Genomic DNA, 27527 nt, shown 5'->3' on the forward strand with positions numbered 1-27527 from the left:
TTTTAACCTTTTTTCAGACCAAAAAACTAAATACCATTCAATCATGGACACTTTCAAATAATTTCTAGAAATAATACTTCATACCTGCTTCTCCATCTTTCACATTTCAGACCTATGTATTCAATTTATTCAGACAGGAATGATGTACCACTATAAATTGAATCGTATTCTCAGGAGCCATGTGCCAGTAACAGTGTCGTGTAAGCAATACTTAGGTGTAGGTAGTATGTTGCTATAGGTAGTATGTAATGTTTCTTTTTAAAAGAGAAAATAATTTTGAATTCAATTCTTTCAGCACAGTTGGCAAGAAATTAACACTTTATGTGCGGATGACATATATATATGTCATGAGGGCTTTTCCACTCAGGCCGATGACATAAATGTATGTCTTCAGGAGTTCGTTTTTCCACTGGTCACTAGGGTGCTCCGAGCGTGCCTAGCATTACTTTTTCATCCTCTCATAGACGGAGAAAAATGCAGAAAGCATTTTCATCCGAAATCCTTCACCAAGGTCCTTCACTAAGGGCATAATGGATTGGAAGCCATTGGGCAGGGAGAACTGGAAACTTGGCTGGGCCTTCTTCTCCACAGGGGCGCAATTAGGTATAACACGATTTCTAATGATTGGAGGTCAGAATTAGTGCGAGTACCGATTTTCGGGAGAAAATGTGCCGTGATAGGTTTTTAGGAATGATGCAGGCTCTTCATTTCTCCGCTTACCGTGAAGGCATCCGTAGGACAGTGACTACAATTTGCCTAGAATGTGAATGTCAACCAGGGCTCTGTCTAAGGCCTTGCTTTCAAATACATCATAAAAATATTTGAGAATTTTTATTGAAATGTTTCAATGTTGCAATAACTCTGAGGTAACATAGATTTGCTTTGATAAAAAAAGATGCTTCTTCCATAAATATATATTTTTCTTGCCGTTCGTTGTGTGTTCTACTTCTGTGACTCGTAAAAATTAAATCTACGGCCGTCGAAACAAATACACGTAAAACCTAATTCCAAGATATTTTCGTCATTAACCTAAGGAATCAACGGTAGAAGAAGTATTATAAACGGAAATATGAAAAGTTCACTACTTCATACAAGGAAAATTGCATGTGTGTAATGTGGGTTGCGTGAATTGTCAATTACTGGTGACGGGTGGCATACATGTATGTCATTAACGTTTTTTACAAATTGCGAGAAATAGAAACAAAAAAAATTGCAAATTCTGTTGTATTACTTCCAAGACCACCGTTATGAAGGAAAATCACCCATCCGTCACTGGAGGTTTCGGCAAAAATATCATCCGCATTGAATGTGTTAAATGTATCATTACAGAAAATATGCACATGTAGTCTTATGTACTACAAGGAAATGAAAAGGCATTAGGTATGAACAGAAAAAAAAAATGATTATGATAACCAAGTGAAAAAGAAGTAAAAGGCTTGATATGTTTTATCTCTGTATACAGTAGAGAATGTATTACTTGGGTCAATGAATAAAGATTAGGTATCTGTTTTTGAATAATATTAAGTTCAGAGAATTGACTCTTAATGGACAGTACACATTACTTAATTAATGTTTGGCATGGAAATCATTTCACATTAAGAGGTGACCATGTTTTGGTTGCATATAGTCAAGTCCACCCCTGAACGATAATAAAAGATGATGTGCTTGAATTTCGGATAAAATCACTACTTTACAAAAAATAACATAGAACAACTTGAACTGGATGAAATTTTTAAGTACCACTCATATCCAGGACTGATAAACCACCACAAAAACTCTTTTTCTGTGCCAGACTGGAGCCTGGGTCGAAGACTTCTTGCAACTCATCACCATCTCCTTTATTTTCATTGGGAAAAGGTGACAATACCATTCACAGAAGACATTCTTGCTTGATGCACTGATGTATGCACACTGCACAGACAATCATTCATTGATTCAGGCATGAATATGTACTTCCAACTGATTCACAGGCGTAAATGGATCATTCCTCTGAATTTCTGTCATTCTACGAGAAAATGAAATGGAGAAATAAGATTTTCTCACTTTCTATGACTAATACAATTTGAACACTGGCGTACCCAGCTAAGGGCAGGGTGGGGCAGCTCCCCCCCCCCCTTCCACTTAGAAACAAGAGTCGCAGAAGTCTTTGAGCAAAATCAGTACTGAATTGAAACAAAAGCATTCAACAAATTTTCTTTAAACCCACGAAAAATGATATATATTAGTTTAAGATGTGCTACTAAAATAAAGCTATTTTTTCAAGGAAATAGTCTCATAAATCCCAATGCTGCTCCCCCCTCAGACCTTGGCTTGCACCCCCTCCCCCTAGAACACGGCTTGTCCCACCCTAGTAATGATTCTGGGTACGCCCTTGAATTTGAATGTACCTGAACAAATGGAAAAAAAATTAAATTGAAGTTTTACAATAGTACTTCTACTAAACAGATTATTTGCAACCAAAAATTGTGTCAAATGGTAATTAACAAAAAAGGATTAACATATACATATCAAAAAACAAAAGAGAGTCAAAAAGATCTCGCTATGATCTTAGAGTAAAGAGAAGGGAGAGCCTTGAAAGTGAGCTAAGATTATATCATGCGTATTACTCTATACAAATTATTTTCATTATATATAATAAAGTTTAACCTTGGACTTTTATTTTGAAATTTGTCTGTTTTATTTAATTTTCACACTCACCCCTTTGCTTATCCTCATTTCTCAAAAGACTTATTTGCCTCAATATGTTTACATTCCATGGTCCAACATCCTCATCCACCACACTATCCAGGGGTGGTATGGCCGGGTCGGCTGATCGGTGACAGCCAATGGCCCCTTAGCTTATGGGCCCATCACAATGCTCGATTCTATTGTGAAGCGTACATGAATGGCGTTATAGAAAACTCAGATTACTTAAACATAAGATTTTTTTGCAATTACTAAATTCTAGGTGTTCATTAGTTGCTTTATTTATAAAATAATGACAAAAATTATATAAAAAACAAATTAAGGTGCCAGAAGATAAAAGAGAACGTGACGCTTTTTAGAAAGGGTTATTCAAAAGGTTATTTTAGAGGTTTAGTTTAGATTTGAGTGCAGTTTAAAGGAAATTATACTCTTAATAGATAATAAAACCATAGTAAGGTTTTAATTTTTATTAGCAGTGGAATTATCACTTTTAGTGCTACTTTCCTTGTTTCCTTGTTGTGTGCATTTATTATTCCTTTTACCAATTTTCTACTGATGCCATAAATATCCGACAGTATGTTTCTTTACCCAGGAGATGAAAGCAGGAAATATTCAATGGAGAATTTCCTACACATTTCCTATACCAGATAATGACACAATTTCTCAATAAATTCCTCATTAATCTACCCAAACCTACTCCTGTCTTTCCTTATCTACCCATCCTTCCTTTGCTCTTAAATATTCTTAATGATTTCTTCAGCAATCCACAGTTTCCTTATCCTATGCCTTTCCATCTTTTTGGAAAAGGGTATTTGAAGGGTTATTTTATAGGTTTCTTTTATATTTCAGTGCAGCTTTAAGGGAACAATATTCTTAATAGTAGATGATAGTACCACAATAAAGTTTTAATTTTTACAAGCAGTGGAATTCTCACTTTGCTAGAGCTACTTTCCTTATGAAATTGCTATTTTTCATTAATGTTCATCTTATTTTTAAGAGCCAGAATAGCATGGACATACAATTTCCTAAAATTTTCTGGAGTGGGACCCCTGAATCCTCCAGGAGGAGGGCCCCATAGTGGACCCTAGCCGAGGGCCCCCAGTCACACTAAACTGCCCCTGGCACTTTCTCCCTTTAGGATCAACCTTGCTGGTCTATTCCATGTGTCATACAGTTCATCAATGTATTCTTTCCACTTATTCTGCATCATTCTATTATTTGGACAAATTGCTTCATTCTTAAACCTAATTCGCAGCATAGCCAGTCCTCCTTTAATACCAGATAGTGACACAGACTGGCTTATGATTCCCCTACCTCTTCTTCCCTCTCCAAGCTTCCCCTTTCACCAAATTGCCTCTTCCCCTAAATATACTTCAGCCTCCTTTTTTTCTGTGCCATGTATCATTAATCTACTCAAACCTTCTGCTGTCTTTTCTCATCTACCCATCCATCTTTTGCTCTTAAATTATCTTAATGATTTCTTCAGCAATCCGCAGTTTCCCTATCGTATGCCTTTCCATGTACTCCATAAATTTCTCAGTTGCATTTATTATGTATTCCTTTTACCATTTTGCTACTGATGCCATAAATATCCGACAGTACGTTACTTGACCCAGGAGATGAAAGCCAGAAATATTCAATGGAGAATTTCCAACACAGGCGAATGAATGCCGTAAGTATCCAGCCCCTTGATCTCTCCCTTTTGTTAAAGAAAGCACCAAGTCCACCCACGGTTTCAAACCCCAAATCAGGAAACTTTGGTAAGCCAACGTGAATAATAGAGACTTTGAAATGGATAGCTTGAGGCATCACTTGGTGAAATAGCTTCAAGTAGAATCAAAAAACTCTTTATTTCAGTTTATAACACAAAAAAAATATTCCTCTTATGTGAGCTTCCATAACTTCGTTTGAAAAAATGGCATAAGAAAAATGTTTTTTTTCACGAACAAAATTCACTAACTCTTGGTTAACTATGTGGTTTTCCATTATTTCCTGGATATAGACAGTTACTTATACCACTTATAAGTGGTATAAGTAACTGTCTATATCCAGGAAATGTTTTTTTTTGATATAGGTATTGCTTCCTTGTTTATGGTAAATTTAAACTCTTCCTAGTGTAACCAGGTGAGCTTGGTCCATTGGACACTTAACGTACGTGATTAGTTACACATCATTGGAAGGTTAATATAAATTCTAAAACATTGCCTTCTAACAAGCATATTTTGGAAAATTTAAATATACATCTACATAATCCCTTGTGAGTTAACGCAATTGCGTGCAGCAAGGGATGAGTATTCAACAGTCATGCAACAGCAGGTTGCACTTGTATGCTTTCATGCACATTAGGGTGGTCCTTATTTTAAAAGTTTTCGAATTTATTTTGGGATGCCCCCCCAGTTTCATCCCATTTGGTGAGAAAACAAATCATGAAAATTATATTTTCAATTGGATACCAGGAAAACATGCCGCATCGCACTCAAAGTTTTGAAATTTAGGTATTTTTCAGCTTAGTAAAACCACTTGTCTGTTTCCACACACTTTTATTTAAACCCACCATGGTTTCGACAACTCGTGCCATTATCAAGGTACATAGCCTTGGATGACAGCCTTTTTATGGTGGTAGAGTTTTTCAGGAGGGGGGAGGGTTATTGGGATGTGTTCATTCCAAGGTTAATGATGACGTCAATTGGTGATTGGTGGGAGGTAGGGGTGAGTGGAATGGGAACATATGGTCGTTACATAATTTAAAATTAGCAGGGCAATTAACAATTTCAAACTGTTCTAAGAAATCCAGTTTCTGCCTCTAGTCATGTATGTACTTGTAAAATTTTTGCAACAAAATTGCACCACTGGTGTTGGTCATTCAAATGTCTTGCAATTCCTGATGAGTCGTCGTTATTTAAGAAACATCGTCTATGTTCTCTCATTCTCGTTTTAAAACTCCTCCCAGTCTGGTGAATATATTTGGTTTCACAATCGTCACAAATCATTTCATACACTCCACCTTTATCATCATTACAATATTCACCAATAGAGTTAAACAATAATTTACCTAGTGTCAAAGTAGTGTACCTAGTTGGTATTTTTGGGTGTTTTTCGCACATAACTGAAGATGATGTCACTCTCGGATTGTTCTATCACTTTTTTGTCTTCTACAACGACTCATTAGACACTCGCAGAGTATCACCTCAAATTTCTTTCATTTCTGCCCTTAGGATTCCGAGATATCGCACTGAGAGTGAGCGCCAGGCACCCCAGCCAGACAATTTGGGTGGCACGCGGGTTGCATACTCTCTACATTTGTTGTTCATTCCCACTCATCATGAAATCATAAAATTCTTTAGATAAACTTTAAACTTGGTCAATATAACCTTGAATGCTCTATTTATCTGTATTAATTGACAAAACAGGCTTAGTAGCAGTGGTTTCTTCTCTATATCTAGAATTTTATGTACATACGTATATGTAGAAATATGATAGCAAAAACGGATCTCATACCATTTTGATGATCTGCTAGAGGCCTGGGGCAGGTGTCATTCCCCAAATGTTGCGGTGGGACACGTTGTCAGCTGTTATGGGTGAAAAACAATTTAAATGCTATTCATTAGAAACCACCTTGAAATATATTTTGGATGTTGTATCCTTTTCAATATGTATGTTATTGTCTTTATATTATTTATTATTAGTGCGATAAATTTCATGCACAATTGACCTTAACTGAAATTAATACGTACTCTTGGCAATTAACGCATGCCTTGAGGGAATCCTTTGTGCATGAAATCATGTCAGTAGTTGTTTTCAACTCATCGTTTTTTATTTCAACTTTGCGCAAAAATGAAAATAACGTAAATATAATCATGAAATTCCCAGCCAAAACTATCAGTATGATAATAAGGTAAGCCAAAAAACCTATACTTTGTTATCAACTAATTTTGGGTTATTTTTACTGTGTTCAATTTAGATGTTACTCCAAACAAAACAGCATTAATTTCCCTGTTAGTATTTCTCATATTAGTATTTACACCAGTGGTGCAACTATGAGGGAATAGATACCCTAATAAGACTCAGAAGTGGAATAACTAGGAATATGCTTTTAGGGGAATTGGGGGCCTTAGAGAGGGGGGATTAGGTTGGGTAGTGGGGGCTATCCCCCAGAAAATGGGAAGTTAAGGAAAATTAAAAAATAAAATAAAATGCCTGAAAATGCATTTTACGTCATTTTGGCAATTTAAATTTAACTTTGTGCGGATGCATTTGTTATGTGTCCAAACTAGACAATGGTTTTAAATAATACTTTTATTTCTCTGGTGCTTTGGGACGAATACATCCCCTCATCCCCCTCCCCATACTCAAACCACTAAGACTCAGAGCAATTAAAAAGAAAATATTTAAAACTATTACCCAGCATTGACATGGAATAACTGCAACTACTTAAAGTTAAATCTTTAGTGCCTAAATGATGTTAAATGTATTCCTAGGCATGTACGATTTTTAAAATTTTCCCAGTTGCCAGGGAGGGGGGTTGCCACCCCACGCCATCTCACCCATTCCCCCCGCACCCCCAAAGCATATTCTTAGTAACGTCACTGATTAATACTATTATCCAGCTATACCATGCACAATAATTATTGGTATGCATTCAAAGTATGTAGAAATTTTTATTACAAGTATCATTTTTTTGTTCAGATTTCAAAGTTAATTTTCATCTCAAAATTGAAAATCATTCATTCCTTGTCCCAAAAGTTCCCCAAATTTCACACATAGTCAGGTGTTATGGCTGTGAAATCAATTTAAATGATATTATTTAGAATCCATCTTGAATTGCACTTTGGATTTTCTACCTTATTATTACGTATATTACCTATTGCTCAATTATTACACATTCTATTATTTGAGCCATCATAGCACAAATCAGTTTCTGGAGGAATATTTGTCTACCACAGGAGTGTATGATTTTGAATGTGTACGTGTTTGTTGATGGTTGGTAGTGAGGCTAATATATAAAAAATGTATATCTAGAAAAAATAATTATAAAAACAGATCCCATACCATTTTGATGATCTGTTGAAGGCCAGGGGCAGGTGTCATTCCCCGAATGTCGCGTTTAGACGCATAGTCAGCAGTTATGGCTGAAAAACAATTTAAATGATATTCATTAGGAGCCAGCTTACATTGAACTATGGATGATCTACCCTTATTATCATGTATGTTAATGCTTCTATCATGTATAATAGTATGATAAATTGTATATGCCATTGGCCCTTAACCTGGCCTGTGTTGGGCCGCCAAGACACCCTCCTATACCGAAATTGACGAATTCTACTGTCAGAATACCAATATTACCCAGTTCCTTGATGTGAATCATGTCCCATTCAACAGCATAATTAACATCGTCTTGGGTAAAAAAAATAATAATTTAATTTAATATGATTCAATCTCGTAAGATTCAATTCAATCTCAAGAGGGTGAGGATATAAATTTCAAAATCAATTATTGTATTCCACACCCCAAGACTCCCCTGCAGTCCTCCCCCTGAATACTCCTGGCACCCTCTGGCCATGGCCATCCACTGTCGTAAGATGGCGCCCAGCACAGGCCTGCCTTTAACCCTTTCACACCAGACATCGTGTGTGGCCGACGGGCATTTTCATACGCAGAAGACCTGACGTCAGGTATAGCTATCACAGATTTTTCAATGCAGACGACCGTATATATTGGCTCTGGCCGATGCGAGGGAAGGGAAGTGACCACTGAGGTAGCAATTGTTGGATGCATTCAGGCCCGGCCTGAGACCCAGCTTAGCGAGTCCTTAGGGCCACTCCTTAGCAATTATAAGCCGGACCCTTCAACTCATTTATGATCATCCTCTCTGTAGGAATCCGTTGCGAGGTGATTATGTTGTCAATAGTTTTTCCAATGACATATTTTGTGCATACTACAATTTTTTTATTACTTTGAAATGAATCCTTTGTTTTGATCCGAGGTTAAGTAATTTGTAAAGGAAATTTTAGCGTTAAAAAATAACAGACTTAAGGACTTATAGCCTTATTACCTTATGCCGAGCTTATACATATTTACAAACACTGTTGTTATTAGCACAAGAAACCCGTTTAAAATTCCACAATGCTTAAAAAATACTAGTTATTCTTTTATAAGAGTAAATTATTGAAAATCAAATATGTACAGTGTTTGGTTTAAAAAACACTGGTAACGCAGTAAGTTGACCATGGATTCGTGCTATGATAGGGATAGAGGGTGTCGTCCAGTGGGTGGGGTAAGGGACGGACGCTAATCGCTGGGTGTTGAGCTGGGTGCCAAAACAGAGGGAGAAAAATACCCAGGCAACTCACCCCCTAAACAGAGCTCAATACAGAGAGGTTTGAAATATTCTAATGCTACTTGTAGCACGAAAACGTTTTCCTATTCTAGCTGCCAGTGCGAAAGGGTTAAATGAAGATAATAGGTATTCTTGGAAATTAACATGTGCATTGAGGAAATCTTTTTTGAATGAAATGACACTAATACATAAAAAATTTATATTCAGAAAAATCAAAACAAAAATAGATCTCATACCATTTTGATGATCATCTGGAGGCTAGGGGCAGCTGTCGTTGCCCAAAATTCACACATAGTCAGGTGTTATGGCTGAAAATCAATTTACATGATATTCATTAGGAACCATCTTAAAATGTTATTTGAATGATCCACCCGTATCATTATGTATGTTGTTGCTCCTGGAATTTGTTATAATAAGCATGATAAATTGCAAGTGCCAATTGTAGCAGAAAGTACCTAACCTTGGGTTGGTATCTAAGGACTTTCCGTCGATGGGAAATGTTGAAAGACCCAAGGTTGGTACTGGTGGTTACTTCCGGTATTCCCCATTACGGGAAAGTGATATGTAATGTCAAATTAATGCCTCGTATGGTAGGAACTATCAAATAAATACATAGCCATCCAGTGCCAGCTTGCTCATTTAATCTCTATCACCCTCCTGGGCTAAAAATACAACACCAATGACCCTTAAATAAAGACAATAGGTACCTACTCTTGGAAATTTATTAGTACCTTGAGGAAACATTTTTTCATGAAAGCATTTGTGTCTTTGTTTTTCGATTCAATTCCATTAATTGCATCATTTTTTATTTCAAATTTATATAAATTAAAATCAACAGTGATGCAATCAAGAATTTCCTTGCAGATATTGTCAGTGTTATTTTAAAGCACATAAAAAATATATGTACTTTATAAAAAACAATATCTGGGTTTTTTTACTGCATTGAAATAAAATGTTACTCCAAGCAAAACAGCATGTATGTATTTCCCTGTTAGTGTTTCTCATATTAGCATTGGCGGATTTAGGAGGGGGGGGGGGGGGAGCACAGGGGCATGTGCACCCTTAGACCCTTAAAAAATATACAAGATTTTTAATAATGTCCCATTATCATTGCATTCATTTTGTATTACGATGTAGCCTAATGCCCCCCCCAGATCAAAATCCTTTTCTCGTGCCCCCCAGAGAGAAATCCTGGATCTGCCCCTGCATATTTAGTACATATTTACACTATTATCCAATTAGACCATGTACAATTACTTTTGATAGGTTCTCAAGGTATGCAGAAATATTTTTATACGAGTATCTTTTTTTTTGTTCAGATTTCAAAATTCATTATCATCTCGAAATTCAAAATCATTCATTACTTGTCCCAAAAGTTTCTTAGTACATACCTTGGCTGAAATGTCTTTTTAATGTTAAATCACAGGTTTGACAAACATACATATATTTAAAGATGAAACATTGAAATGTCTTGGCTGTTGTTTAAATTATGTTCTCATTAAAAATTTGAGTGCACTAATACATATATTTTCTAATGCTCACAGGGCATGGTTGCAAGTAATTTGTTGCAGTAAATAAAAAAAAATCATTAACAATCTGCCCTGCAATCTATGACATTGTTGTGATACGACATCTGCTATCATCTCAAAAAAGGTAAAAATGGGTGATTGGTCAAATCCACAATTTTAAGAAATTCAAATACAAAAAGAATCTTTCACCAATTTGAATAAAAATCTTGGATCCATATTCACAAAATCTATATTTAAAAATATTTAAAATGCAAAAGTTATTAATAAAGGATACAGGAAGAGCATGGCCTTATATATACAATGAGTTAATAGAGGAAGAAAGCTGGCCACGGCGGGTAAGCTAAGAAGGGGGGCATGGTGGTCATTAAGTTATTCAGAGTTACAAAACCTCTAACTAGAAACTCTTTCTCGTAAACAAAAGCTATCATAGCATAAATAAGTTTCTGGAGGAATTTGTCTGCCACAGAAGTGTATGATTGTGAATTTTTATATAGTATTTGTGTATGGTTGTTAGTGAGGCTAATATATAAAAAATATATATCTAGAAAAATGATAACAAAAAGAGATCCCATACCATTTTGATGATCTGCTGGAGGCCAAGGGCCGGTGTTTTTCCCCAAATTTTGCGGTTACACGCATAGTCAGCTGTTATGGCTGAAAAACAATTTAAATGATATTAATGATGATGATAGGAAGTTACAAAAACCTCTTTCGAGAAACTCTTTCTAGTAAAATAAAAGCTATCATAGCATATAAATCAGTTTCTGGAGGAATTTGTGTACCATAAAGGTGTATGATTTTGAAAGTGTATGTATTTGTTTTTTTCATGAAATGAGACCGATTTACAAAAAATGTGTACCTAGAAAAATGATAACAAAAACAGATCTCATACCATTTTGACGATCTGCCAGAGGCTGGGGGCAGGGGTCATTCCCCAAATTATGCAGTGGACTCGTTCCAGTCACGTGTTATGGCTGGAAAATCAATTTACATGATATTATTTAGAAATCAGCTTAAATTGAACTATGGATGATCTACCCCCAGTGAGAAATGGGTGGTGGAATCCACGTGGAACCCACGTGGAGATGTAACGTGGATACCACGTGTTTTTGGTCGTGGAATCAACGTGGAACCCACGTGGAAATTTGGTGGAAAAATTAAAACAGCAGTAGGTGCTGTCCTAAAACCATTAAAACCTCAACCACTCTATATCTAAACCTTCTATATATGTGTCTATGGTTTTTCATGTGCTCTCCTGGTTGCCTTTCCACGAATTATATAAAAATAGAATGTGCGATACATTTTCACATAACTAGCGTGGTTTCAGGATGATAAATGACGCAATGTCACCAGAGAGTTAAGTTCCACAAATTAGAAATTCTGTTTAACATTTTATGCTAATCACCACAAATCCACTTGAAATCAACGTGGATTCCACGTGGGTCCAACCACTCAATATCCACCACCACCATATATCCACGAGTCAACGTGGATTCCACGTGGGTTCCACGTGGATTCCACCACCCATTTCTCACTGGGCCCTCATTATAACTTATATTATTGCTCCTGGAATTTTTTATAAATAGTATGAAAAATTGCCTATGCCAAATGGCCTATAAATAAAGGTCCGTGGAAGACATTTTATTTTTTGCTAAAATTCATTTTTAAACCATGTGATTTTTGTGTTATAGAAAATCTTGGCAGTGTTTTATAATGCTACAATTTTTCCACATTTATAGCCATTTATTTTATGGAACACGTTTCATGAATACTAATACTTTTATTAAGCATTTTACATAACATTTAACACAATTTCGATTGTACAAAATTTCTGATAAAACTAAATGAAGGAAATGGTCAAGTATGTAGTATTGACATATATACGATCAGCTAATGGCAAATCCCCACTCCCTAATATATGTCTACACTTGGAGAGCCATTCCAGAATGTTTGGATTGTCAAGTTTCTCCACACTAAATAAAGTCTTTAAAAATGCTTCAGCAGTAGCGACAACAAGTTCCTCCTTCGCTTTCTTTGACTGAGTGACTGTGTGTTCAAATTCTTTAATTGCAAACTCAGCACAGTAAAATGTGCTCTGTCTTTCACAAAAAATCCTTCTGAGTTGAATTCACTTACCCTGGTATGAGCAGTAGCACTAGCTTTTGGAATTTTAAAATTCGTTTCCATCGTTCGATATTTAAAGCTGGAACCACGATAAATAACAGTCCAACCGCAAAACACAACCTCTCATAATGGTGTTTTCAAACTGAGTGCTGGGTAATTACGGTATTACCGTAGTACTGTATAACTTACAAATTGGCCAAAATATTTCATGTCGTGGGTTCCCTTTCGATACCCCTCACCCAGGTGTTGAGGGAAGGTAGGACATGCAGCTAGATACAACAAAATCGCTTAGTTTAGATTACAGCTGTTGCCAGTCGGCCAGGAAAGGCAGTGAAATAAGTACATGTAACTCAAAATAATTGGATTCATAGAAACGGGAAAAATTATTTCCCATTTATCAATCCTAAAACATGTAGAATGAGGCTTTCTCACCCGAAGAAATAGATGTTAGATTTGGCCAAAGTCAAAATGCTTTCTTTTTGCATTGAAGCTCAGTGGAGATCCGAATATCCGACCGCTTATAAGGAGAACCCCTCTCCTCCTGTCCTTTCTGTTCCTACCTTCCCTTCCCCAAATGCTAGCACTATGTGCCTTCAAATAACTATCCGTGTGTATGGATGTCTTTTAATGAATCGAATCGCTCAGTTGACGGGATGGCACCGTTAACGGTCGCCTTGGTCACCACGACACCCATTTCAATGTGGCCCAGCAGTGCGCCGTTCACGGCGTGAAATACAGGCAGTGCTACAGAGAGGCCGCTTTCTGAAGAAATGACTCTTTGCAATCAATAATTTCCCTGCAGATATTATCAGTGTTATTTAAAGCACATAAAAACTATACTATGTTAATACCAATATTTGGAGTTATTTTTTCTGCATTCAAATCAAGTTAAACAAAACAGCATGAATTTCCCTGTTAGTGTTTCTCATATTAGTACATGTTTACATTACGAGAGGGGACCTAACGGTTCAGAGAGGGATCTGTTTTCCCCATAAAGGGTTCCAAGCAGTGATATTTTCTGAGTCAGTGTGAGAATCCTGGTCGCCTCTGAGTGCATCTGTTTGCCTTTGGGATTTTTTTGGTTAATCAACTTTTTCTGATTTAGCGAAAAGGTGTGATGGCTGACTGGCGGGGTGGACATGCGGCAGTGAAGTTTATTTTATTTATTTTTTTTTGTAGGGGAAAACTCCCGCAGAAACTCTAGTGATGCTTAAAACTGCTATTGGGAATACTAATCTAAGTAAAGCACGTGTCTACGACTGGTTTTCGCATCTCAACAATGGACAGATGTCGATTGATGACCATCCTCATTAAGGGCATCCGTCAACATCAAGAACGGACGGCAATGTTGCAAAAATCCACTCCCTCATTCATGAAGATCGTTGCCGAACCATAGAAGAACTTTATAGGTATTTTGCAGAGGTTAAGGGAAACTATCCGGAAAAAAAGGGCTGATCTTTGGCACACAGGTGATTGGTTCTTCCACCATGACAATGTACCCGCCCACACCGCAATGTCCATGAAGTGGTTTTTGACAAAAAAAGGCATCACGCCAATCGTTCACCCCCACTTTTCACCAGATATTGCCACCTGTTACTCTCTCTACTTCCTAGACTGAAAAGGGATATTAACGGAAAAGGTTTTGGGACGGTAGGTGAAGTAAAACAAAAATCGGTGAAAGGCCGAAAGAACATTGATTTTAGTGAATTAAAAAATTGTTTTGAAGTGTCGAAGTAACGATTAGATGAATGAATGTGTTGCAGTCAATGAGGATTACTTGGAAGGTGATGACAATTTATAGAGAAAATATTGATTAATGAAAAAGTTACTGCGCAATTCCCGTTATTTTTGGCTCCCCTCATGTATTATCCAACTAGACCATTCACAATTACTCTTGATGGGAACTCTATGCAGATATTTTTTATTATGAGCACCTTATTTGGGTCAGATTTCAGAATTCACAATCATCTTGAACTTCAAACTATTCATTTCTTATCCCTAAACTATGTCTTAGTATGAGGGCTGGAATGTCTTTTTGAATGTCACATTACGGGTTTTACAAATATATGTATCTAAAGATGAGGTATTAAAATCTCAGGGAAATATTTAAATAAAGTTCACTTCAAAATCTTCAATGCACTAATATGCTAATATACTAGTATGTTTTATAACGCTCACAGGGAATGGTTGCATGTAACTTGCTCTCCTAGATTTTAGTGACAAGATTAAACAGTGGCATTTACCAGGACCCACGTCACCCTGGGCTTCCCAGGCAACTACCCAGGGTGGCGTATAGCTAGGGGGCAACCAAACGCCCAAACAGCAAAATTAAATTGTTTTCCAATTTTAAAATTTTTTATTTTTTATTCTATCTCATGGTGTAAATTTATTTTTATTTTTGCGGAAGAAAAGGTAGACTTTGTGAAAAAAAACTCATAAAGTTTCATGGCTATTATCCATGTATATAATAAAAATATATCACTGCCACTCATATTATGTTGGTTCTTGAAAAATATAAGTCTATTAAACTATTTGGATTAAAATGTTCTTATTACCTCCGAAAATGCTCTCTGGTATTTCTTTTTAACAAAAAATGTACACTGCATTATACACAAAAGAGGTGATGCTACACAATGGCTCAGGGAGGGGTCAGGCTTTGGAGGATAGACCCCTTCCGCCCCGAATTCAGAGAAAATTTTTAATTAATTTCATTTTACTTACTTAATTGCATTGATATTAAGTATGGAAAAGTGTAAGGATCGATAGAATATCCCTGAGAAAGCTGTAAACCTCACCATTTTGAACCATTTACATATCTTAAAATTTTCTGGGGGAGGTCCCAGCACCACCGGCTTACAATGGAAGGCATTCCATACCATCCAGATCCCACAGCATTGATTGTCCCCTCTAAAATTCCCCTGTCCTTAATTCCTAGCTGTACCCCTTTCCCCGGACCACTTAATTGGTATATGTAATTGAGGGGTATTCCATACCAAACCCCCCTTAGTAGGGCAACACAACATCAGTTTGCTCTGCGTTTTCCCTTGTGCGGGCCCTGGTATTGATGTACAAGTCATTTATATTTTGACCGTAACAAAGATAAGAGTGCTATCCACAAGCATTCTTGTTCTTTTCCGAATCCAATCAATTCCGCATTACAATATTTGAGTGCTCCAATTTTGGGGATTTGATGGATTTTAGGGTGTTTGCAGATTATAAAGCATACAAGCCTCAAAGTCTCAAAGTCTGGATCTACAGGCTTTATAGTTGTGTTCGCTAGTTTCCTTGTGTTCACCCATCCCTATTTCCTTTGATGCCAAACGTCGGGTTGAATCGACGAGCATTTTCATACGCAAACGACCTGATGCCGGCTATAGCTGACATGGGGGAAGGAAGGTGACTGGTGAGATAGCTGTGGTCGTATGCATTCTGGCCCTGCCAGAGACCCAACTTAGGGAGACCTTAGGGCCACTGCACCGTAATTAAGCCCGACCCTCCCCTTATGGGATCTGCTTTTATCCCACTCCACAATGTTGATTGTAATGCATTTACGTACATGAGTAGGCAAAAAATGTCTTGTGAACGCATAACTCAGCTAAAAGGTTTGCGCCGAGTGCATTTAAATGGGTTTATTATAGTATCCTTTGTGTTATGTTTTCACTTAGGGCGTGTCAAGAGGTGTGCCTACGCGGCGGGATGACCAGCCACAGAAATTGCATGATGTCGTACATGTGACATAAAACAAGCTAATGCAAAAACAACAAGAAAAAGGACAGGTGGGATACAACAAGAAGAGGAACTAAGGCGTTTTGGTAGGATGAGAAGTACTTGTGTACTAACTTGGGTAGCAATCTGTGCAGCCATGGTAATGCGCATAGCAGACAGACAAATAGACATCCACTTCTAAATATATGTAGAAGATGGTTAGCTAGATTTATAAAATCCCTTCTTACCTTTTATAGGAGGAATAGGGCAGGGGCGCAGCTAAGGACAAAGGCTGGGGGGTGGGTTTAGGCGCAGCTATAATACTTTGGGGTGTGGGGGTATTGCATAACCGCCTTAAGATTAATGGTGTAAAATGGCAACCATTACGGTTTCCTGAGCGATATGTGATTAATCCTAATACTATTCTATAAGTAATACAAATCCATTAAGTAAAATGGATTAAACTTAAAAATTTCTCTGAGCTCTGGAGGGGTTTTATCCCCCACGCTGCGCCACTGGAATAGGGGATGCTCAATTGAGTATTGAGTTTAATTCTCAATTGAATTGCGGTGGAATGATTAGAATGGTGGAAAGTATTTCAATCTTGTTACAATCTAAGAGTGAGGGATCGATACTTATTCTAGGAATTAAGGTACAGCAATTCCAATGGAAAACCTTGAAAATGTCATATACCTCTGGGTGGTTGGCCGCCGACATGCCAGGGAGTTGTCCTTGATGTTATGGCCCTGAAATAGTGAAGGCATATAATTGTAGATAAACCTCATTTATTGATGAAAATTAGAACTGTGTGACATCTTAAGATAACAGAAAAAATGTTATTCTAGACCTAACGTTGTGTGTTTTTAATGTAATAACCACTATTATCCAAGATTATTACAAGTTTTTCCAAGAGAACTTTACATTTTTTAGAATAAGGGTGTTCATAGGGGAGAATTCTTGTATTCAGAAATGTACTATGGGAGACATAAGTGATAATTACATAGGGGTCAGTGTTTGCCAATATCAATACCACCATGGGAATAGATTATCCCACAGCAAGGTACTATTGTTTTCAATAATTTGTTGAAAACCACACATCCAATTTTCCTATCAGGGCCAGACCAGTAAAACTTGGATAGCTGGCATACAAGGCTAATTGCACCCAAGGTCAAGGATGTGACGGAACTAGCAAAATTGGAGTCAAAGTATATGCGATGTGAGCAAAGTCTGGAAACGAGCACGTAGTCTCGTAGCTGATACTATTGCTATCATCATTGATTCATAACTAATTATATTCAAATGTGAGTTTGCACAGACTACTCTGAGTGCTTGAAGGAGCTTTGCAGCAGCGTGAAACTATGTACAGTGTCGTTAACCTCAGCTTCAATATCAGTGTGGCAATAGAAATGTAATTTAATTAATTATGAATTAATTTGATTAAAATCCTGTTACTTCTCCTTGTTTAAAAGTGATAAGTGCCATGGAAATTGAATGTTCAATGGAAATAAAGTACATCCAAATGAATGTTACTTCCAGAATCAGTTAATGAGCAATCTTCCCAGCTATAGAAAAAGGAAAGCAGTCCAATGATCCGTGATTCTCCTATCCTATTAGGCAAGTTAAGAGGCAGAATATCACTCATGTTTGAATGGTGGCAGGAATGGATCCAGATTGCAGGGGGAGGCACTCCTTTACATTGAGAGGAATCCAAACATCTGGGAGTCTACCATTTCAATCCTGTTGGCATTTGCATGAGGTGGAAATCTCTCTAGCTTACGTCCACACCAATACTTCTAGGCACACAAACATACGATACATTCACTTACCTCTTGAGGTGGGACTTTGGGCCTCGCCGCGGGTCACAGGTGGTCTTGATGGCGGTAAAACCTCCCGTCCCCATCGGGATGGTTCCGCGACGCTCTCTGTCCCAGGGCCTGGCGGACAAGATCTTCAATCCGTCTCTCTATAACCCCCACCATCCAGTCAATTTCATTTGTAATAGACGCTATATCCAGAATTATGTTGTTATACTGTTGCATGAATTCTTCAACTGAGGGACGGTGGAGGTGGGGCCCTGGAAAGTCTTCCACCCCCCTGGCAGGGCCCTGTTGTTCAACATTGAGGTCTTCCCATGGGTCTTCTACTAGGCCTTCTTCTCCCGGAGGAGGAGAGGCGGTTGGTGAAGGGCGGCCCTCCTCCGGGGGCAATGGGGACGTGGCTATCGGCATCTCTGCAGTTTCATCTGACGTCGCTGTTTGCAGCAATGCCACGTCAGCCCCTGAAGTCTCCAACTCCTCCGGGATAGGGCCCTCGGCAGCCAATTCCTCCACCTCTTTGCGTCCTAGGCATCTGCCTATTATAGAGAGGAATCCTTCTTGATCACAAATAAATTTGGGCCCATTTCATTCCCACCCCATAGATTTTGCTATCAAAATGGATTAGTTAATGACACTTGTAGACTATGCAGGATAGAGAAAGATCGTTTAATTTGATTGTATAATTAGAAGAATTGGAGAAGAAGCATTCACCTGGGTTCCTCATGGGGAATCTAAGTGAACAGTTGGGCATTAGGGACCCTAAGTGTCTTATATGTGTAACACCTAGTGAGGTTATCAAGGCTCTATTGCACCCTTGCAATGCCAAGGACCCATCTACTTCACTTGGGAATCAATCCAGTTACGACTCCGTACTAACTTACAAAAATTCCATAGCTCTAAAATACTACTACTAGAGTACTACTTCAGTGTTTTCCTAAAGAGGGGCTAATATGGCTTATTGTCAGTGTGAGTTTAAAAAACTATTTGTATCCGTTACTCTAGCAAGTCGTTCATTAATATGCCTTCACATAGAAATTATTGGGAAGATGTTTGCAAAGGAATGTGTTTATCTAGATATCTCATCGACCGGAGAAAAAATTCCCAGCAAACGCCACAAAAAATCATTATATGCATCGATTACATGTTCGATTCATGATAAATATGATCTTCATGTCCCGTTTTTGACTTTGAAGGAGTAATACAATGCAACGGAATTGCTGGAGACTTACCGGAAAGGAAATCGATTAAATAATTCATGACTACGATAAATTTCCGCCAGGAAAATTGAGGCTGGGAAATAACACCTTCATACGGGGCTCTAGCAATCTCTTCCTTGAGTAAATTTACCCGAAAACCAAGGAAAATGCGAGTTTACTGGACATAAAATTATTTTTGAGAGAACCAGATCCTGGTTGCTAAGCAGCTATCTCTGTGGGATGTATTTGAACAAAAAATGGGAAAAATATATATTCTTAAGGGCGTATTACACGATATAATAAAGTTTAGAAGTTGTTTTGTTACTTACGTATGGTATTACCCATATTGAAAACTGTTTCCTCAAAAAACTGGCGTTTTTATGCGTATGCACTGTTGCTACGAGTACCTTTTACAAGGATTACAGGCATATTAACGCACTCCTAGCAACGTGAGGCTATCGTCTTCTGAGGGCATTGTTGTGAGGAAAAGCATGCGGCTGTGCATATATATATTAGAATTCATTTCATTGCAAATATGTATACTGTTCTAAGAAACAATAAAGTGCCGTATTTTCAAATTAGTAAAAGTATTTTCGCTGAAATTATCTACATGGAGTCGCGGTGGCCGGTAATTTTCATGCGGGTATTTTTTTTTCTGCGTGAATTTTTATTGCCACGGATTAGAATTGATTGTTTCGATCCTTGTTGATTTAGCGGGGTTAATTTATACACATATAAATATCCGTCGTCTAAATATTAGTGCGCTGCCAGTTTTGGCTGTAATAATTTTCGGATTTCCAATTTGTTTGTTCACGCCCTCTATTTACTTCACCCCTTCTATAGTTCAAGGAGGATATTTTACGCGGCAGAAATAAAAAAACTTGGAAAATTTACGCGTGTTATTTAAAAAATTAAATCTGAGCATAGAAATCATGTAAATTCCTCTAGATAAATATGAATATAAGCTATTTATTCTGATTAAATATCAAACTGTTTATAACCGAATAAAATCTTAATTGCAGATTATATCGGCGTATTTAAGTGTCCAATAATATCTATCCTTTTCACACGGATATATTTACGTCGGATTAGTGTTCAATCTTTCAATCAGTGTCGCCGTTTCGTCATTGATATGAGCAATTGTGACCTTCGAATAAATTTCTTCCGCTGTCTCTTGGACGTTGAATAAAAAATTACATCCAATATTGTCCCACAGAAGAATCTCTCTCTTATTCCAATTTAAGATATTAATGCCAATGTGTTGACAAAATCCATCCTGCTACGTTTGGGCAATAGTTAACGTTGTTGGAGCTTCTGAATATTTCTGCTCTTCTAGGTACCAAGGGATTATAGGTATGAAATCATAACTATTAGTCAACAATCCTAAGATTGATTTGACGCAGCTCTCAATTCCTCTCTCCTATCCGCTAGCCTCTTCATAGCGCCATACATATTTCTACCCTTTTGCATCCTTCATAACCTGTCCATGTAACTCATTCGGGACCGTCCCTTGCCATTCTTCCCTCCCACCTGTCCTTCTATGATCGTTTAATCAGGCCATCATGTCTCATAATGTGGACAAGTAACTATTCCCGTCTTCTGCTTAAAGCTTTTGAAGACTTATTTTTATTCCCACTTTCTTAGCACTCCTTCATTACTTACACGTTCGATCAATTTTATTTTCATCATTCTTCGGTAGCAACACATTTCGAATGCTTCCACTCTTTGACTCCCAGTCAACACAGTATTCGTAATGAGGTCTTATATGAACTCATACGTTGGACTCCTTTAAGATTCCACATTAAGAGACATGAAAGGGCCTTTAAGACCTCACACTTCATGAGGTCACATGAATGATGTCTTAAAGACCGCATACTTCATGAAGTCTTGAAGACCTCACACTTCAAGGGGTCTTCAAGATCTCACACACATGAGGCCTGAAAAATCAAGTCATGTATATGTTAATGAATTATAATTTCAATCGTAATTATATATTTCTGCGTGTATAATATTTTTTCTTCCTTCAGTTAACTCTTTATATTAAGAGATGGGTTCGTAAACTTCTCCCTCCGATTCTATTAAATAAGCTGACACTTCCACTTTCCGCTAGGTCCGCCATTGTGTTGTCGTGTTATTCTACTGCCTTGAGCTCAGACGTCTAGTTTATGATTAATATCGTGTGTACTCCATGGCCTAGTTCTTGCTCGTGTTTTTCCTTGTGTCTACGAACGTGAATCAGGATTCCATCGGATCTGAGATCGGCACGAACCTTGTGGACATCATGATGTGTTACGTGCACGGAGACTGACTTGGAAGGTAAGTTTCAATGATGTTATGTGTACGATTCTTTATCCACTTGTTGATGAGAAAATCCATTAATTATACTATTTTCCAAGCTGGTTAAGTTCATGCTTATCATTGAGTATCGGTAAATATTCGTGTAAAATATTTAGGTGGAGCACGTTTTGTAACGTGCCTTTGTTGTTGTTCATGTTTCATTTCATTCATTCATCGTATCCTTATAAATTTGCTGTTATCGCATTTTAAATTATCTCCGCTAATATACACACTATCTCGATCATATCTGGTACGTTTTCAAGCAGTCTTTTTATTATCTCGGGTTCACAAAACAGTTTTCCCTAAGATTATTGAAGTTTATGAACTTCTCCCCTGTTAAAAATTACCCATTAGTCCCCATTGAAAAAACCTATAGGGAATGATGTTCCCCATTAAATTTCAATGGGGAATATAATGTCCCTATGGGTTCTCAATGGGGAATGAATACCTCTTATGGGTTCTCAATGGGGAATGAATATCTCTTATGGGTTCTCAATGGGGAATGAATACCTCTTATGGGTTCTCAATGGGGAATGAATATCTCTTATGGGTTCTCAATGGGGAATGAATACCTCTTATGGGTTCTCAATGGGGAATGAATATCTCTTATGGGTTCTCAATGGGGAATGAATATCTCTTATGGGTTCTCAATGGGGAATGAATATCTCTTATGGGTTTTCAATGGGGAATGCCAAGTCCCTATAGGTGTTAATGTAGGAGAAGATGAGGTTATAAGATTAGAGTTATCATAGGTCCATGATGGAAAAAAGAGATTTACTGTAAAGAAGAGAATGTTTCCTATTATGCTATTCTCCCCCAAGTTTCATATTAATGTATTAAGTTCATAACAAACAATAGCATTATGCAGCTTCAATGTTCTTCGTAATGAGGTTGCCACATTGCAACCAATTATCCATCATAAATAGGTAGTTAAGAAATGGTGCTACAGAATTTATCCAAAGAAGAGCATTGTATTTTGGTGCATAAACATTATAACAGTTATGGATGATTATAAAATCAAAAATACATTTATACAAGAATACAAAAACAATTTTACATATTTAAAAAAAAGTGTTTAAACGGAACAGAGCTTACATACTCCGATTCATCCACCTCAATATGAACTGCAACACATTTAACAGAGGAAAATTGAGCGCAATACTTCCCTCCTCTACCAACTATAATTTTCAGATTATCCAGGCCACATATATTTACTGTTCGAAGAGGCTTGAGAACAACATAAAGGTCCATTTGTTCATCCCCCACAGCCACTATGTTGACAATTTTGGCAAATGAACCCTTGACCAGCTCAACATAGGAGTCATCCTTCTGGCCCAAGTCTCCATGCCCTTTGCTTGTATAACGAACCCCATCACGAATAACCCCCTTGTACTCCCTATATTGTACCATTTCTGGAAGGCCTTCACTAAATCCGACATAATCGGTGCTAGGGCCAAAGACAACTTCACCTCCACGGCACCTTCTCCCACTGACACATACCATTTTGTCACTCAAGTTGCAAAAGGCAGCCACTTCATTTGAGATTCCTTCAGCATTCTCAGTAATGATATAACAGGCTCTATTAATGTATATACTTGTAACAACCTGGTGAGGGATTCCTTTCGTAGCCTTCAATATCCTTTTCAAATTTCCTATCTCAGACTCGAAAGGAAAAGCAGTGTGGGACCATAAGGGCCCCCACTTTCGTACACTATCAGCTAAGTGAGTAAGCTGATGTACATTGTACGTCATCTCAAATTTCCATAATACTCTTCATGCTTTGCAACATATTCAGTTAGCATTAACTCCGCAGAATCTACATCATCTGTGTGAAGCTCATCTCGAAGTAGAATGCTGATAGCACGCACAAGGAGCTTCCAATGTGACAAGTACTTTTTCAATAAAATTCCATTTAGAATTGGCACACTGAGGAATAGAAACCAAATCTCAAAGTCCTTCGCTTTCATGTGCTTTCTGTTACTCAAGCACTTTGGCTGGCGTTTCAAAAAATGAGGTACATGCATTGAGGTAATGCGACTGTCGATTGTATTCAAGCTACTGGTTGAGCCAACATAATATTCCCTTTCAGTGTGGGTCAAGAAATTCTCAGTGCATCTCTTCACAACACCAAGCAAAATCTGATGCATATAGTCAGGAACAAAACCCCACACCATATCAAATGAAGATAAATTTAAAAGTGGAGAGATCGCCTGAATACCCATAACTTTTTCTCCAGAATGAATAACTTGGTCATAGCAAAGGCTTAATCCTTCCTCAGTTCGGGGCTCAGGGTTGGCATCGCAATGAGTGTACTTAACCGTTCCGTTAACATATTCACCTTTTAGTGTGCACCAACTACAACAGTAATACCCATTTACTCCAGTAATACCCTGCAGTGGAGCACGTGCAACTGTGTCCACACAACAACACAATGTGACAAACCTCACAGTTTTCATCACCCCATCACATGGAACGTCAATTCCATCCCTATATAACTTATTCATTTCATTAACAAAAGAGTCCATGAAGACATCAAAACGAGGTTTTTCCTTCCCATACCATAAACCTGCCAGAACCATATTTTTCCGACGCTGCTTACATTTCAGTTCATTTATCATGAGATAAATGGGTGTGACTGTTGTTCTATCCTTAAAAACTTGAGCACCATCAGCATTGAATGTCAATGACATCCAACTGGGAAACTGTTCATCTTCCCTTCGAATTTTCTTTCCATACAATGAACCACTTTGTATATCAACCAAAATGTCACTTGGTGCAGCACTAGTTAAAAACATAAAATCATCCTTGCAACTTACCACAATTTCCTGCAATTGGGTTCTGACATCCAATGTGATAAATGTGTGATCATACCTGTACCCTTTAGTGGAGTTAAAAAATTCACAATTTATACAAGTTTCCAAATTTTCATCACCACTTTTACCCAAATAATGACCACAAAATTCACAAGTGAAATGCATGGTCATTGAAAAATTGGAATTGAAAAGGCTTTTGAACATGTACTCAGTAGCAGGAAAAACACTAGTGCCCATGATCACATTCAGCATTTTCATTAAATCACAAGAGGCCGTCAGTGATAAACAATGCTTATTTACAAGAGATAAAACCAAAAGGATAATTTCAGAAACTGAGACGGCTACATTTAACTGAATAGAAGAAGTTGAGTGTAAGAAATTTTTAAGCCTGGAAAATGGTGATATTACCTCACTGTCACAAGAACTGCTTGAATTTTCACTGAGTAACTCATCATCGAATGCACGTACACTATCAGAAAAATTCAGAGAACTTGCCTCAGAGGAATTTTCTAAATGTTCACCAGGAAATTCGTCACCAGGTGCACTCACATTGTCAGAAAAATCCACAGGGTTCATCTCATAGAAATTGCCTGAATCATTGAGAGAGCTGCTATCACAGAAATCACTTTCATTAAAATCGCCGTCAGCCTTCTCCTGTTCACATGCAACATCATCGTCAGCAAGCTCTCCTCCAGAACTATAGTTCAAATTCGCTGGACTGTATGGCTGAAAGAATATATAACGTACTCACTTTAATGCTAATAGTACTTGAGTTGGTAACAATTGATTATAAAGATAACGAAAAAAATTGGTAGCAGGCACCCATAAAACATATTTCCCTCTAAATTCAACTACAGTACTATACTCAACTATACAATTATATTCAATTAACTGAAGTGAACGCACATAATAGGGAGAAAGGATTTGTACCTGTTCATCATCTCGCTGAGGGTCGTAATTCAGCCACACCTGATTTGATGCACACCATTCCTCTCTCGTTTCCGTTTTCACGGAACTTCGCCTAATTTTCAGATTAAGCTGCCTTCCTACATTTGAATTAGGGTCAAGGTACCTCTTATAAGGTTGTCTAGACATGGCAAGGTAGCTTAATAACCCAGATTTCACACGTTACGCAATCCACAAGCACAATTTGGCGATTTGGCTTCGCGTCATTTGGTTTCGCTTGGACCCTTGGACGTTGTTTTCTAGGGTGCGCGCGCACGAATATGACGACCCCTTGTGCGCGCATGGTGGAAGCGTGGTGGCGTGGTATAACTGTAGGTAATCAACTGTAACGGTACATCGTTTGAGCTTGTTGGTTGTAGTTAAGGCGCAGATTATAATTTTTACGAGATGGAAAACAGTAAAGAATTTTGGGCTTATGTCTTTTTTAAACTAGACAAAAAGTACAAAGTGGTGCCTCACACGCACATTAAAAATTTTTTTCCGAAAACGGAAAGTGATTTCGATAAGGCGAGGGAATATGAGATTAGGTGGCGAGAGTACGACCAATGTGACGGGAAGCCTAGTGATGCCTCCGATACTGACGATGAGGATTACTGGAGAGGGCAAATCCTGCACCTTAGCTGCAGTAGGAATCAGCTATTGGAATGGCTGAGTCAAAACCGAGGAAAGAGGATGCTAGTACACCCGGTAAAAACTACGTTGGAGGACATTTCTCGTCCCGCTAAAAGTGATGTGTCTGGGAAAGCAAAGAGCAAGGAGTGTACAAATGTAAGTACAAATTACACACATGAACTTCTGTTATGTTGGAAAGTGGAAGTCTGATCACTTTCTTAATAATTCCAAACATTTTATTATCATTCATAACTATTTCTGACCATTTGTTTCTAGCAATTGTTTCCCTGGAAAATAAAAGTATGTTTATATTTGTTAATTTTAAAATTAAGGTAACTTCAGTCTTTTGACATGATTATCTGTGACTTTAATAGGCGAAAAAGGCTGCTTCACAGGAGAGCAGAAAGAGGAATTGGCTGAAAGCAATGGACGAGAAAGAAAAGGGCCAACAATCCATTGCGGTCGAGAGTTATAAAGATGATTCTGCCGAGACCATTGGTAGGTTACGAAAAAAATTGAGTTCTGCGAAAGTAGATTTGCTCAAGAAGAATGCGGAAATTGAGCAACTGAAGCAGAAGAATCTAGAGTCCTTGATGCTGATCAAGGCTCTAACCAGGGAAAACTTGGAGTTGAGAAATGTTAGATATTTAGGTAGGTATTAAATTTATTTGCTACTACTCATGATATTGAATTATATTTATTTGTTAGTTATGTGGAGCTCATAAAAATTTTGTTTCCCCCTGGAGAAAGTGATGAGCAAAATCCCCAAAGGAATGCAAGAAAAGACCTGAGCAAGGTCTGGGGAGAAGGTGGTATGTATGATCTTTTTGCTTGGAATTACTTATATGAGGCCTTGATGGGTTTTTCAATTGTTGTTCACACCATTCCGCCAGATTTGAACTGCAACCCTAGTAAAGGAAAGGAACCAGGAGAGACAGCAGCTGCTGGCATTGTGGACTCTCCTACTCGATCACAAGGGGAGCCACTGCTGGCTTCAAGTGCTTCTGCAGAACCCCCGGAGAAAGTAGCAGCGGTTGCTGCTGAGCCACATGGTATGTTAGTATGTGCAATGAATATGCGTAATGATATCATATAATACCTATGTTAGTATGCAGTACGGTAATGTTAATTCATTTTCCAGGCACTAATGATGTGCAACAGTGGCCTCCATTCCTGCAGGAAAATGATGGCATGGTAAGTAAAATTCAGTGCTCTTTTATTGGTGAAATAAGTGGCAGCTATTTTCTTTTTTGCATCGTTTAAATACCATGGAGTGTTCTTATCCCTCGAGGGGAGCCTGGATACAAGATTTTGCCAGTTATCTTTACTCGCCTCTGAAGTTGTGTGTTTACTAAAGTTAGCATTGGAGAGGTGACTTCAGAGCAAGTGCTTGACATGCATTCACT

General features: G+C 37.8%; 1 protein-coding gene and 1 long non-coding RNA gene across 3 annotated transcripts; both read right to left on the minus strand.

The window, feature by feature from the left end:
* Window positions 1–6175: 6175 nt before the first annotated feature.
* On the minus strand, window positions 6176–19067 carry LOC124165190. Of its 2 annotated transcripts, XR_006866157.1 has the most exons (7): window positions 18207–19067; window positions 17074–17126; window positions 11444–11525; window positions 11126–11205; window positions 9259–9330; window positions 7735–7814; window positions 6176–6254 (listed from the first exon to the last, which is right to left on the minus strand). It is a non-coding gene; the product is annotated as an uncharacterized LOC124165190 (long non-coding RNA). The 2 variants fall into 2 exon arrangements; XR_006866158.1 differs by lacking the exon at window positions 11126–11205.
* A 4133-nt stretch (window positions 19068–23200) lies between these two features.
* On the minus strand, window positions 23201–26811 carry LOC124165186. Its single transcript, XM_046542476.1, has 2 exons — window positions 25474–26811; window positions 23201–25269 (listed from the first exon to the last, which is right to left on the minus strand). Exons 1-2 carry the CDS (start codon window positions 25636–25638, stop codon window positions 23479–23481), a joined length of 1956 nt encoding a protein of 651 aa, XP_046398432.1. The 5' UTR covers window positions 25639–26811; the 3' UTR covers window positions 23201–23478.
* Window positions 26812–27527: the final 716 nt, after the last annotated feature.

The sequence above is a fragment of the Ischnura elegans genome, chromosome 9, assembly GCF_921293095.1.
Source record: "Ischnura elegans chromosome 9, ioIscEleg1.1, whole genome shotgun sequence".
Taxonomy (NCBI): domain Eukaryota; kingdom Metazoa; phylum Arthropoda; class Insecta; order Odonata; family Coenagrionidae; genus Ischnura; species Ischnura elegans.

What these genes read in the sequence shown, in the direction of transcription:
- LOC124165186 (XM_046542476.1), bottom strand. Translation starts at nt 25,638, where the DNA reads ATGTCTAGACAACCTTATAAGAGGTACCTTGACCCTAATTCAAATGTA. An exon ending in CTCAGCGAGATGATGAACAG is followed by an intron (nt 25,270 to 25,473) that starts GTACAAATCCTT and finishes ATATTCTTTCAG; the next exon opens with CCATACAGTCCAGCGAATTT.